The sequence below is a fragment of the Ambystoma mexicanum genome, chromosome 12 (genome assembly GCF_040938575.1).
Source record: "Ambystoma mexicanum isolate Mex_15411 chromosome 12, UKY_AmexF1_1, whole genome shotgun sequence".
NCBI classification, from domain to species: Eukaryota; Metazoa; Chordata; class Amphibia; order Caudata; family Ambystomatidae; genus Ambystoma; species Ambystoma mexicanum.
Genome location: NC_090936.1, coordinates 667,261,867 through 667,275,560, shown reverse-complemented (window position 1 = coordinate 667,275,560; position 13,694 = coordinate 667,261,867). Strand labels below are relative to the sequence as shown.

General features: G+C 40.2%; 1 protein-coding gene across 50 annotated transcripts in view; it reads left to right on the top strand.

Moving 5' to 3' along the window:
- The window catches only part of LOC138513982 (mucin-19), a 1,848,798-nt gene that overhangs the window by 1,699,283 nt on the left and 135,821 nt on the right, over window positions 1-13,694 (top strand). For all 50 annotated transcript variants that reach the window (XM_069629210.1, XM_069629207.1, XM_069629194.1 and 47 more), the window contains 5 exons: window positions 461-529; window positions 3,218-3,286; window positions 5,996-6,064; window positions 8,741-8,809; window positions 11,742-11,810. In XM_069629210.1, the coding sequence (XP_069485311.1) occupies window positions 461-529; window positions 3,218-3,286; window positions 5,996-6,064; window positions 8,741-8,809; window positions 11,742-11,810 (345 nt within the window). The remainder of the gene's footprint in view (window positions 1-460; window positions 530-3,217; window positions 3,287-5,995; window positions 6,065-8,740; window positions 8,810-11,741; window positions 11,811-13,694) is intronic.

Genomic DNA, 13,694 nt, shown 5'->3' with positions numbered 1-13,694 from the left:
CAAAATGTATTAGGAAAATCAAAAAAATAAACTGTTTTTGGCCTATTACCAAATGTTTCCCCTAGAGATAAATTTTCTTACTTTGAACAACCATAGTGCGAAATCTGCTGGAAGGATTTGCACCAAATAAGAAACAAGTTGGGCAAAGAGCGTTACAGATGTTTCTGTTTTGGGTTTGGTGTAAATCCGCTAGTACTTGTTAAATAACTTGACAGAAATGGTGGTGCCAAGTGGCTCCAAAAAAACCTCTCCCATGTTGCATTGAATCAACGTTGCACTCGATAACATCACAAAGCATCAGCAATACACCTGGAACCGCTCAAGCTATTTATCATGTCTGTTCAATGGTGAATGGTTACACTTTTAGACAAGAAGCGGTATAATGATAATATGTCTCAGAATATTGTGCAAACACCTCTACTATCCAGCGTCTCATGGCTGACTCTCTTTTATTTCCTAGCAACAACGCCTGGACCAACCGGAACCAGTACAGTACTTACTGCCACTACAGTCACACCTGGGACTGAATGTACGTGTTTTATTGATTTTCCGCCTTTTCTATAGACATAGTGTACAATAAATATCCAGTGCTAATTTGCGGGGGTGTTTGCCAAGGCTCAATCCTACCACTTAAGTTTGAGCCCCAGCACTCCTTTTCACAGACTCTGTCTGATTATGATGTGGTGTTTTTGCAACTTTATTATTTTAAATCTCATTCTGTAGTTGTAACATACCAAGCAACAACAATGTCAACTGTCTCTTCTTCCTGGGCTGACTCATTGTTGTTCATGAATTTGATGACCAGGTGGGCAGGACAGTGCTAGTTATCTATTTCCATGTATACAAATGAGTATGAAAGTCACAATGCTGAGTGTTTGTGCTGGCAATACCCACACACGCTCCAGTCATCCTGCAAAACATTGTTGTGGCTCAGCTTCTTTTATAATAAGTAACACTGTCATAGTAGTGTGGGTTGGCAACAATAGGACAATCATTAGCAAGCAGCACCCACAAAGGGGCAAAGGGCCACTGCCTAGGAGGAGTGTCTGTCTTTATTGCCAACCTATACAAATATATTTAGCTCCAGTGTTTGTCAGGTAAGTTCATCAGTTCAGGAATTATTTTTCCTGCATTTGTCTTTCAATTTACCGTAGGAGGAAAGCAAGTTTGCTTTTTCTTTCTGTTGATAGATGGTCAACTTGTTCCACTTGCCACCTATAGAATCTGAGAAAAATATTAACAATGATGTGTTTAATGAAGCACTGAAACATTTTCCTTAAACTAGTATGTTATGTTATTTGATGTTGATTGGTATCTGAACATTGCACATCTGGTAAGGGTGGTGCAACTATCACCCACAATAGGCAATGGGAGGTGCAGCTTTAACCTTGAACATGCTGACACTGTGGGGGCAACAGTGGGTGGTGGCAATAGTGGGCTGGGAGTTGCCTGCCCCGATGTGCCCCAGGTGTGCGCAACGATTTTTTGGCCCAGGCCATTATTTTATTGCAAATTCAGCACTGATTGACACTGTTCTATAATAAATCACATTTCCTGTACTTTTGCCACATTGCGGACCGTCATTTCGACAGTTGTGAACATGGTGTTACTTTAGGGGAGGCTAAGTGAATAACAGCAGTGTATGACACAGGATTCCACTATTTTGGCATGTGCACAACTGTGCATTCAAGAAATGTGAGAATTGCATATCACTTTTCATAGCTTTCCTCTTCTTTTATGAAATGTGTAATGAATGTGCTTTACCATATTTATCCATATACTTTTCAAAGATATTTAGAGATCACAGAACTTGATTCGAGGGCAGAATGGTGCTCCTCATGCCTCAACATGTAACATGAAAACTGGAACAGCAAACCAAACCTTTCATACGCACATGGTCTCCTAAAAATGTATCTATATGAGTAATATTGATATTATACGCATATGTACATGCTATGGAAAGATATAAGTACAAAAAGAGTGCTGCATAAAAATAATAATTGGGTTGCTGGCAGAGTTGAAGCGAGAACGTGACGGAGGAAAAAGAGGATTATCAGGTGATGGACAGTAATTAGATGGGAAGCTGGGTAGAGGATCTGTGATATTAAGATGGAATGAGTCACCCATTCATTTAGGATTTGAAAAAGGATAAGCATTTAGAAACCAGTTCATGACTACTTCGAGCCAAGAATTAAAATGTAAAGGTTGATGGATCCTACAGGAAGACGGATTGCATAAGGGCAGCCTTTTGTATCGCAATGGGATGGCCAGAATTGGCCAGAAGGATGAGTGAAAACCAGTCTATTGAAGAAGCAAATAGATCCAAACCAGGGCATTCAGTAGACTAATGGCTGACTGTTAGACAATATTGATCGGCCAAGAGGAATGAGAAATTAGAACAATGTGGTATCACAAGCACAAGAATGCTGAATTTGGACTAATAGTAGAGCAGTCTCACTAGAGTAGCAAAGGTATAAACCCTGATTGAAGACAAAGAAAAACATTGAAATCAAGAAAGCTCCATTATTGCTCATAGGCAAAACTTCAGCAGTGTTTGGAGAGAAAGTGAGCAAGCTTGAACGGTAATTACATTAATTAAATGAATATAAATGTTACCATATACATGCATTGACTTTCCACAAAATTCTATTTCTACTAACTTTTAAAACCAGTGGATGGATTTGAATGTCATTTTACATAAGCATGCCTGCTACTAGACCCCTGAACTGGACATCCTGCAGCGCATCAGTTAAAACATTCAAAATGTATTAAGAAAATGAAAAAATAAACAGTTTTTGGCCTATTCCCAAACGTTTCTCCTAGAGATAATGGGGCTTACTTTGAACAACCATAGTGCGAAATCTGCTGGAAGGATTTGCAACAAATAAGAAACAAGTTGGGCAAAAAGCGTTACAGATGTTCCTGTTTAGGGTTTGGTATAAATTTGTCTAGTACTTGTTAAATAACTTGACAGAGATGGTTGTGCCAAGCGGCTCAAAAAAACTCTCTCCCATGTTGCATTGAATCATCGTTGCAATCAATAACATCAAAAAGCAGCAGCAATACTCCTGGAAACACTCAAGCTATTTATCATGTCTTTTCAATGGTGAATGGATAAACCTTTAAACAAGAAGCAGTATAATTATAATATTTCTCAGAATATTGTGCAAAAACCTCTACTAGCCACAGTCTCATGGCTAACTCTTTTATTTCCTAGCGACCACGCCTGCACCAACTGGAACCAGTACAGTAACTACTGCCACTACAGTCACACCTGGGACTGAATGTACGTGTTTTACTGATTTTCTGCCTTTCGTATCGACATAGTGTACACTGAATATAATTGACACCAGTGCCTAATTGGTGGGGGTGTTTGCCAGGGCTCAATCCTACCATTTATGTTTGAACCCCAGCATTTCTTTTCACAGACTCTGTCTGATTATGATGTGGTGTTTTTGCAACTTTATTATTTTAAATCTCATTATGTAGTTGTCACATACCAAGCAACAAGAATGTCAAATGTCTCTTCTTCCTGGGCTGACTCATTGTTGTTCATGAATTTGATGACCCAGGTGGGCAGGACAGTGCTTGTTATCTATTTCCATGGATACCAATGAGTAGGAAAGTGACAATGCTGAGTGTTTGTGCTGGCTATACCCACACATGCTCCGGTCATCCTGAAAAACATTGTTGTAGCTCAGCTTCTATTAGAATCAGTAACACTGTCACAATAGTGTGGGTGGGAAACAAAAGACAATCATTAGCCAGCAGCACCCAAAAAGGTGCAAAGCCAGGGAAAGGGTCACTGCCTAGGAGGTGAGTCAGTCTTTAGTGCCAACCTATACACAAATATTTTGCTACAGTGTTTGTCAAACAAGTTCATCAGTTCAGGAATAATTTTTCCTGCATTTGTCAATCAATTTACTGCAGGAGGAAAGCAAGTTTGCTTTTTCATTCTGTTGATAGATGGTCAACTTGTTCCACTTGCCACCTATAGAATCTGAGCAAAATGTTAACAATGATGTGTTTAATGAAGCACTCAAACATTTTCCTTAAACTAGTATGTTATGTTATTTGATGTCGATTGGTATCTGAACATTGCATGTAAGGGTGGTGCAACTTTCACCCACAATAGGCAATGGGAGGTGCAGCTTTAACCTTGCACATGCTGACACTGTGGGGGCAGCTGTGGGTGCTGGCAATAATGAGCTGGGAGTTGCCTGCCCCGATGTGCCCCAGGTGTGCCCAACCATTTTTTGGCCCTGGCCATTATTCTATTGCAAATTGAGCACTGAATGACACTATGTTTTATAATAAGTCACATTTCCTGTGCTTTTGCCACATTGTGGACAGTCATTTCGACAGATGTGAACATGGTGTTGCTTTAGGGGAAGCTAAGTGAATAACAGTGGTGTATGACACAGTATTCCACTAATTTGGCATGTGCAGAACTGGGCATTCAAGAAATGTGAGAATTGCATATGACGTTTCATAGCTTTCCTCTTCTTTTATGAAATGTGTAATGGAAGTGCTGTACCATATTTATCCATATACTCGTTAAAGATATTTAGAGATCAAAGAACTAGATTAAAGGGCAGAATGGTGCTCCTCATGCCTCAACATGTAACATGAAAACCGGAACAGCAAACCAAACCTTTTCATACGAACATGGTCTCCTAAAACATTATCTATATGATTAATATTGATATTATACGAATATGTACATGCTATGGAAAGATATAAGTACACAAATAGTGCTGCATAAAAAATAATCATTAGGTTGCTGGCAGAGTTGAAGAGAGAACATGATGAAGGAAAAAGAGGATTGTCAGGTGATGGACAGTAATTAGATGGGAAGCAGGGTAGAGGATCTCTGATATTAAGGTGGAATGAGTCACCCATTCATCCAGGATTTGAAAAAGGATAAGCATTTAGAACCCAGTTCATGAATACTGACAGCCAAGAATTAAAATGTAAAGGTTGTTGGATCCGACAGGAGGATGGATAACATAAGGGCAGCCTTTTTGTAGCGCAAGGGGATGGCCAGGATTGGCCAGAAGGATGGGTGAAAACCAGTCTATTGAATAAGCAAATATATCAAAACCAGAGTATTCAGTAGAATAGTGGCTGACTGTCAAACAATATTGATAGGCCAAGAGGAATGAGGAATTAGAACAATGTGGTATCACAAGCACAAGAATTCTGAATTTGGACTGAGAGTAGAGCAGTCTCAGTAGAGTAGCAAAGGTATAAACCCTGATTGAAGACAAAGAAAGACAGTGAAATCAAGACAGCTCCATTATTGCTCATAGGCAACACGTCAGCAGAGTTTGGAGAGACAATGAGCTAGCTTGAACAGTGATTACATTAATTATATGAATACAAATGTTACCATATACATGCATTGACTTCCCCCAAAATTCTATTTCTAATAACTTTTAAAATCGGTGGATCGATTTGGATGACATTTTCCATAAGCATGCCTGCTACTAGCCCCCTGAACTGGAAATGCTGTAGCAAATCAGTTAAACCGTTCAAAATGTATTAAGAAAATGAAAAAATAAACTGTTTTTGGCCTATTACCAAACGTTTCCCCTAGAGATAAAGGTGCTTACTTTGAACAACCATAGTGTGAAATCTGCTGGAAAAATTTGCAACAAATAAGAAACAAGTTGGGCAAAAAGCGATACAGATGTTCTTGTTTTGGGTTTGGTGTAAATACGTCCAGTACTTGTTATATTACTTGACAGAAATGGTTGTGCCAAGCGGCTCCAAAAAACTCTCTCCCATGTTGCTTTGAATCATCGTTGCACACGATAACATCACAAAGCAGCAGCAATACTCCTGGAAATGCTCAAGCTATTTATCATGTCTTTTCAATGGTGAATGGTTACACTTTTAAACAAGAAGCCATATAATGATAATATGTCTCAGAATATTGTGCAAACACCTCTACTAAGTACCGTCTCATGGCTGACTCTCTTTTATTTCCTAGCAACCACGCCTGCACCAACCGGAACCAGTACAGTAACTACTGCCACTACAGTCACACCTGGGACTGAATGTACGTGTTTTACTGATTGCCCGCCTTTTCTACAGACATAGTGTACACTAAATATAATTGACACCAGTGCTTAATTTGTGGGGGTGTTTTCCAGGGCTCAATCCTACCACTTATGTATGAACCCCAGCACTTCTTTTCACAGACTCTGTCTGATTATGATGTGGTGTTTTTGCAACTTTATTATTTTAAATCTCATTCTGTAGTTGTCACATACCAAGCAACAACAATGTCAAATGTCTCTTCTTCCTGGGCTGACTCATTGTTGTTCATGAATTTGATGACCCATGTGCGCAGGACAGTGCTAGTTATCTATTTCCATGGATACCAATGAGTACGAAAGTCACAATTCTGAGTGTTTGTGCTGGCTATACCCACACACGCTCCCGTCATCCTGCAAAACATTGTTGTAGCTCAGCTTCTGTTATAATAAGTAACACTGTCATAGTAGTGTGGTTTGGCAACAATAGGACAATCATTAGCCAGCAGCACCCACACAGGGGCAAAGCCAGGGAAAGGGCCACTGCCTAGGAGGAGTGTCTGTCTTTAGTGCCAACCTATACAAAAAGATTTTGCTCCAGTGTTTGTCAGGCAAATTCATCAGTTCAGAAATGGTTTTCCTGCATTTGTCAATCAATGTAACACAGGAGGAAAGCAAGTTTGCTTTTTCTTTCTGTTGATAGATGGTCAACGTGTTCCACTTGCCACATATAGAATCTGAGCAACATGTTAAGAATAATCTGTTTAATGAAGCACTGAAACATTTTCCTTAAACTAGTATATTATGTTATTTGTCGATTGGTATCTGATCATTGCACCTCTGGTAAGGGTGGTGCAACTATCACCCACAATAGGCAATAGGAGGTGCAGCTTTAACCTTGAACGTGCTGACACTGTGGGGCACTGCTGTGGGTGGTGGCAATAGTGGGCTGGGAGTTGCCTGCCCCGATGTGCCCTTGTGTGCGTGATGGTTTTTTGGCCCTGGCCATAATTTTATTGCAAATTCAGCATTGATTGACACTATTTTCTATAATAAGGTACATTTCCTGTACTTTTACCACATTGTACACTGTCATTTCGACAGTTGTGAACATGGGGTTGCTTAACAGGAAGTTAAGTGAATAATAGCGGCGTATGACACAGCATCCCACGAATTTGGCATGTGTGCTTTTAAAAAATGTGAGAATTGCATATCACTTTTCATAGCTTTCCTCTTCTTTTATGAAATGTGTAATGAATGTGCTTTACCGTATTTATCCATATACTTTTTAAAGATATTTAGAGATCACAGAACTAGATTCAAGGGCAGAATGGTGCTCCTCATGCCTCAACACGTAACATGAAAACTGGAGCAGCAAAGCAAACCTTTTCATATGCACAGGGTCTCCTAAAACATTATCTATATGATTCATATTGACATTATACGCATATGTACATGCTATGGAAAGACATAAGTACAAAAAGATTGCTGCATAAAAATAATTCTTGGGTTACTGGCAGACTTGAAGTAAGACTGTGAAGGAGGAAAAAGAGGATTGCCAGGTGATGGACAGTAGTTAGATGGGAAGTAGGGTAGAGGATCTGTGTTATTGAGGTGGAATGAGTCACCCATTCATGTAGGATTTGAAAAAGGATAAGCAGTTAGAAACCAGTTCATGAATACTGCCAGCCAAGAATTAAAATGTAGAGGTTGATGGATATGACAGGAAGACGGATGGCATAAGGGCAGCCTTTTTGTAGCACAATGGGATGGCCAGGATTGGCCAGAAGGATGGGTGAAAACTAGCCTATTGAAGAAGCAAATATATCCAAAACAGAGTATACAGTAGAATAGTGGCTGACTGTCAAACAATATTGATAGGCCAAGATGATTGAGAAATTAGAACAATGTTGTATCACAAGCACAAGGATGCTGAATTTGGACTGGGAGTAGAGCAGTGGCAGTAGAGTAGCAAAGGTATCAACCCTGACTGAAGACAAAGAAAAACAATAAAATCAAGAAAGCCCCATTATTGCTCATAGGCAACACTTCAGCAGAGTTTGGAGAGAAAATGAGCAAGCTTGAATGGGAATTACATTAATTAAATATAAATGTTACCATATACATGCATTGACTTTCCCCAAAATTCTATTTCTCATAACTTTTAAAATCGGTGGATGGATTTCGATGACATTTTCCCTAAGCATGCCTGCTACTAGCACCCCGAACTGTTAATGCTGCAGCAACATTCAAAATATGTTAAGAAAATTAATAAAGAAACTGTTTTTGGCCTATTACCAAACATTTCCCCTAGAGATAAGGGTGCTTACTTTGAACAACCATAGTGCGAAATCTGCTGGAAGGATTTGAAACAAGTTGGACAAAAAGCATTACAGATGTTCCTGTTTTGGGTTTGGTGTAAATCTGTCTAGTACTTGTTACATAACTTGACAGAGATGGTGGTGCCAAGAGGCTCCAGAAAACTCTCTCCCATGTTTCATTGAATCATCGTTGCACTCGATAACATCACAAAGCAGCAGCAATACTCCTGGAAACTCTCAAGCTATTTGTTATGTCTTTTCAATGGTGAATGGTTACACTTTTAAACAAGAAGCGGTATAAAGATAATATGTCTCAGAATATTGTACAAACACCTCTACTAGCTACAGTCTCATGGCTGAATCTCTTTTATTTCCTAGCAACAACTCCTGCACCAACCGGAACCAGTACAGTAACTACTGCCACTACAGTCACACCTGGGACTGAATGTACGTGTTTTACTGATTTTACGCTTTTTCTATAGATATAGGGTACACTAAATATAATTGACACCAGTGCTTAATTTGTGGGGGTGTTTGCCAGGGCTCAATCCTATCCTACCACTTTTGTTTGAGCCCCAGCACTTCTTTCCACAGACTTTGTCTGATTATGATGTGGTGTTTTTGCAACTTTCTTATTTTAAATCTCATTCTGTAGTTGTCAAATACCAAACAACAACAATGTCAACTGTCTCTTCTTCCTGGGCTGACTCATTGTTGTTCATGAATTTGATGACCCAGGTGGGCAGGACAGTGCTAGTTATCTATTTCCATGGATACCAATGAGTAGGAAAGTGACAATGCTGAGTGTTTGTGCTGGCTATACCCACGCATGCTCCGGTCATCATGCAAAACATTGTTGTAGCTCAGCTTCTGTTATAATCAGTAACATTGTCACAGTAATGTGGGTTGGCAACAACAGGACAATCATTAGCCAGCAGCACCAACACAGGTTAATGATTGTCCTATTGTTGCCAACCCACATTACTGTGACAATGTTACTGATTATAACAGAAGCTGAGCTACAACAATGTTTTGCAGGATGACCAGAGCATGTGTGGGTATAGCCAGCACAAACACTCAGCATTGTCACTTTCCTACCCATTAGTGTCCATAGAAATAGATAACTAGCACTGTCCTGCCCACCCGGGACATCAAATTCAAGAACAACAATGAGTCAGCCAGGGAAAGGGCCACTGCCTATTAGGAGTGTCTGTCTTTAGTGCCAACCCATACAAAAAGATTTTGCTCCAGTGTTTGTCAGGCAAGTTCATCAGTTCAGGAATGATTTTTCCTGCATTTGTCTATCAATTTACCGCAGGAGGAAAGCAAGTTCGCTTTTTCTTTCTGTTGATAGATGGTCAACCTGTTCCACTTGCCACCTATGGAATCTGAGCAAAATGTTAACAATGATGTGTTTAATGAAGCACTTAAACATTTTCCTTAAACTAGTATGTTATATTATTTGATATCGATTGGTATCTGAACATTGCAAATCTGGTAAGGGTGGTGCACCTATCACCCACAATAGGCAATCGGAGGTGCAGCTTTAACCTTGAACATGCTGACACTGTGGGGCGCAGCTGTGAGTGGTGGCAATAGTGGGCTGGGAGTTGCCTGCCCCTATGTGCCCCAGGTGTGCGCACCGATTTTTTGTCCCTGGCCATTATTTTATTGCAAATTCAGCACTGATTGACACTATTTTCTATAATAAGTCACATTTCCTGTACTTTTGCCACATTGTGGACAGTCATTTCGACAGTTCTGAACATGGTGTTGCTTTAGGGGAAGCTAAGTGAATAATAGCGGTGTATGACACAGCATTCCACTAATTTTGCACGTGCAGAACTGTGCATTCAAGAAATGTGAGAATTGCATATCACTTTTCATAGCTTTCCTTTTCTTTTATAAAATGTGTAATGAATGTGCTTTACCATATTTATCCATATACTTTTTGAAGATATTTAGAGATCACAGAACTAGATTCCAGGGCAGAATGGTGCTCCTCATGCCTGAAAATGTAACATGAAAACTGGAACAGAAAACCATACCTTTTCATACGCACCTGGTCTCCTAAAATATTATCTATATGATTAATATGGATATTATACACATATGTACATGCTATGGAAAGATATAAATACAAAAAGAGTGCTGCATAAAAACTAATCTTTGAGTTGCTGGCAGAGCTGAACAGAGAACGTGACGGAGGAAAAAGAGGATTGTCAGGTGATGGACAGTAATTACATGGGAAGCTGGGTAGAGGATCTGTGATATTAAGGTGGAATGAGTCACCCATTCATTTAGGATTTGAAAAAGGATAAGCATTTAGAAACCAGTTTATGAATACTGCCAGACAAGAATTAAAATGTAGAGGTTGATGGACCCGACAGAAAGACGGATGACATAAAGGCAGCCTTTTTGTAGCGCAGTGGGATGGCCAGGATTGGCCAGAAGGATGGGTGAAAACCAGTCTATTGAAGAAGCAAATATATCCAAACCAGAGTATTCACTATAATAGGGGCTGACTGTCAAACAATATTGATAGGCCAAGAGGAATGAGGAATTAGGACAATGTGGTATCACAAGCACCAGAATGCTGAATTTGCACTGAGAGTAGATCAGTGTCAGTAGAGTAGCAAAGGTATAAACCCTGATTGAAGACAAGGAAAAACATTGAAATCAAGAAATCTCCATTATTGGTCATAGGCAGCACTTCAGCAGTGCTTAGAGAAATAATGAGCAAGCTTGAACAGGAATTACATTAATTAAATGAATATAAATGTTACAATATACATGCTTTGACTTCCCCCAAAATTCTATTTCTAAACACTTTTAAAATCGGTGGATGGATTTGGATGACATTTTCCATAAGCGTGCCTGCTACTAGCCCGCTGAACTGGAAATGCTGCAGCAAATCAGTTAAACGATTCAAAATCTATTAAGAAAATGAATAAATAAACAGTTTTTGGTCTATTACCACATGTTTCCTCTAGAGATAAAGGTGCTGACTTTGAACAACCATAGTGCGAAATCTGCTGGAAGTATTTGCAACAAGTAAGAAACAAGTTGGCCAAAAAGCGTTACAGATGTTCCTGTTTTGGGTTTGGTGTAAATCCGTCCAGTACTTGTTAAATAACTTGACAGAGATGGTGGTGCCAAGCGGCTCCAAAAAACCCTCTCCCATGTTGCATTGAATCATTGTTGCACTCGATAACATCACAAAGCAGCAGCAAAACGCTCAAGCTACTTATCATCTCTTTTCAATGATGAATGGTTACACTTTTAAACAAGAAGGGGTATAATGATAATATGGCTCCGAATATTGTGCAAACACCTCTACTAGCCACAGTCTCATAGCTGACTCTCTTTTATTTCCTAGCAACCACGCCTGCACCAACCGGAACCAGTACAGTAACTACTGCCACTACAGTCACACCTGGGACTGAATGTACGTGTTTTACTGATTTTCTGCCTTTTCTATAGACATAGTGTACAATAAATATCCAGTGCTTAATTTGTGGGGGTGTTTGCCAAGGCTCAATCCTACCACTTATGTTTGAACCCCAGCACTTCTTTTCACAGACTATGGGCCTCATCACGACCTTGGCGGTAACCCTTAAATCAGGCGGTAGCGCTATTACCGCCGGATTTAAGGGTCCGCCGAATCAGAGCCTCAGCGGATTTCAACCCAGCTCTGAGCTGGTGTGAAATCCGCCGAGAATTCGCGCTCATACCGCCGGCGGGAAATCCGCCGGCGGTATGAGCGCGAAATTTCCCCATTGAGCCCAATGGGGAATGGGGCATTCGCGAATGGGCTCAATGGGGAATGGGGACTTCCAAGTCCGCCCAACTCGTGATCCCGCGCTATTAGCTCCGGGGGCTATGGCGGTCGCCCTAATAGCCCCCGCGCTTATACCGCCGGCATTACCGCCGAGGTCGTGATGAGGCCCTATGCCTGATTATGATGTGGTGTTTTTGCAACTTTATTATTTTAAATCTCATCCTGTAGTTGTAACACACCAAGCAAAAACAATGTCAACCTTCTCTTCTTCCTGGGCTGACTCATTTTTGTTCATGAATTTGATGACCCAGGTGGGCAGGACAGTGCTAGTTATCTATTTCCATGGATACCAATGAGTAGGAAAGTGACAATGCTGAGTGTTTGTGCTGGCTATACCCACACACGCTCCAGTCATCCTGCAAAACATTGTTATAGCTCAGCTTCTGTTATAATCAGTAACACTGTCACAGTAGTGTAGGTTGGCAACAATAGGACAATCATTAGCCACCACCACCCACAAAGGGGCAAAACCAGGGAAAGGGCCACTGCCTGGGAGGAGTGTATGTCTTTAGTGCCAACTTATACAAAAAGATTTTGCTCCAGTGTTTGAAAGGCAAGTTCATCAGTTCAGGAATGATTTTTCCTGCATTTGTCAATCAATTTACCGCAGGTGGAAAGCAAGATTAATTTTTCTTTCTGTTGATAGATGGTCAACTTGTTCCACTTGTCACCTATAGAATCTGAGCAAAATATTAACAATGATGTGTTTAAAGAAGCACTCAAACATTTTCCTTACACTAGTATGTTATGTTATTTGATGTCGATTCGTATCTGAACACATTGCATATCTGGTAAGGGTGGTGCAACTATCACCCACAATAGGCAATGGGAGGGGCAGCTTTAAACTTGAACATGCTGACACTGTGGTGCACAGCTGTGGGTGGTGGCAGAAGTGGACTGGGAGTTGCCTGCCTCGATGTTCCCCAGGTCTGTGCAATGATTTTTTGGCCCTGGCCATTATTTTATTGCAAATTCAGCACTGACTGACACTATGTTCTATAATAAGTCACATTTCCTGTACTTTTGCCTCATTGTGGACAGTTATTTCGACAGTTGTGAACATGGTGTTGCTTTAGGGGAAGCTAAGTGAATAACAGCAGTGTATGACACAGGATTCCACTAATTTGGCATGTGCAGAACTGTGCATTCAAGAAATGTGAGAGTTGCATATCACTTTTCAGAGCTTTCCTCTTCTTTTATGAAATGTGTAATGAATGTGCTTTACCATATTTATCCATATACTCTTTAAAGATATTTAGAGATCACAGAAATAGATTCAAGGGCAGAATGGTGCTCCTCATGCCTCAACATGTAACATGAAAACTGGAGCAGCAAACCAAACCTTTTCATACGCTCAGGGTCTCCTAAAACATTATCTATATGATTCATATTGATATTGTACGCATATGTACATGCTATGGAAAGATATAAGTACAAAAGGAGTGCTGTATAAAAAATAATAATTGGGTTGCTGGCAGAGTTGAAGAGAGA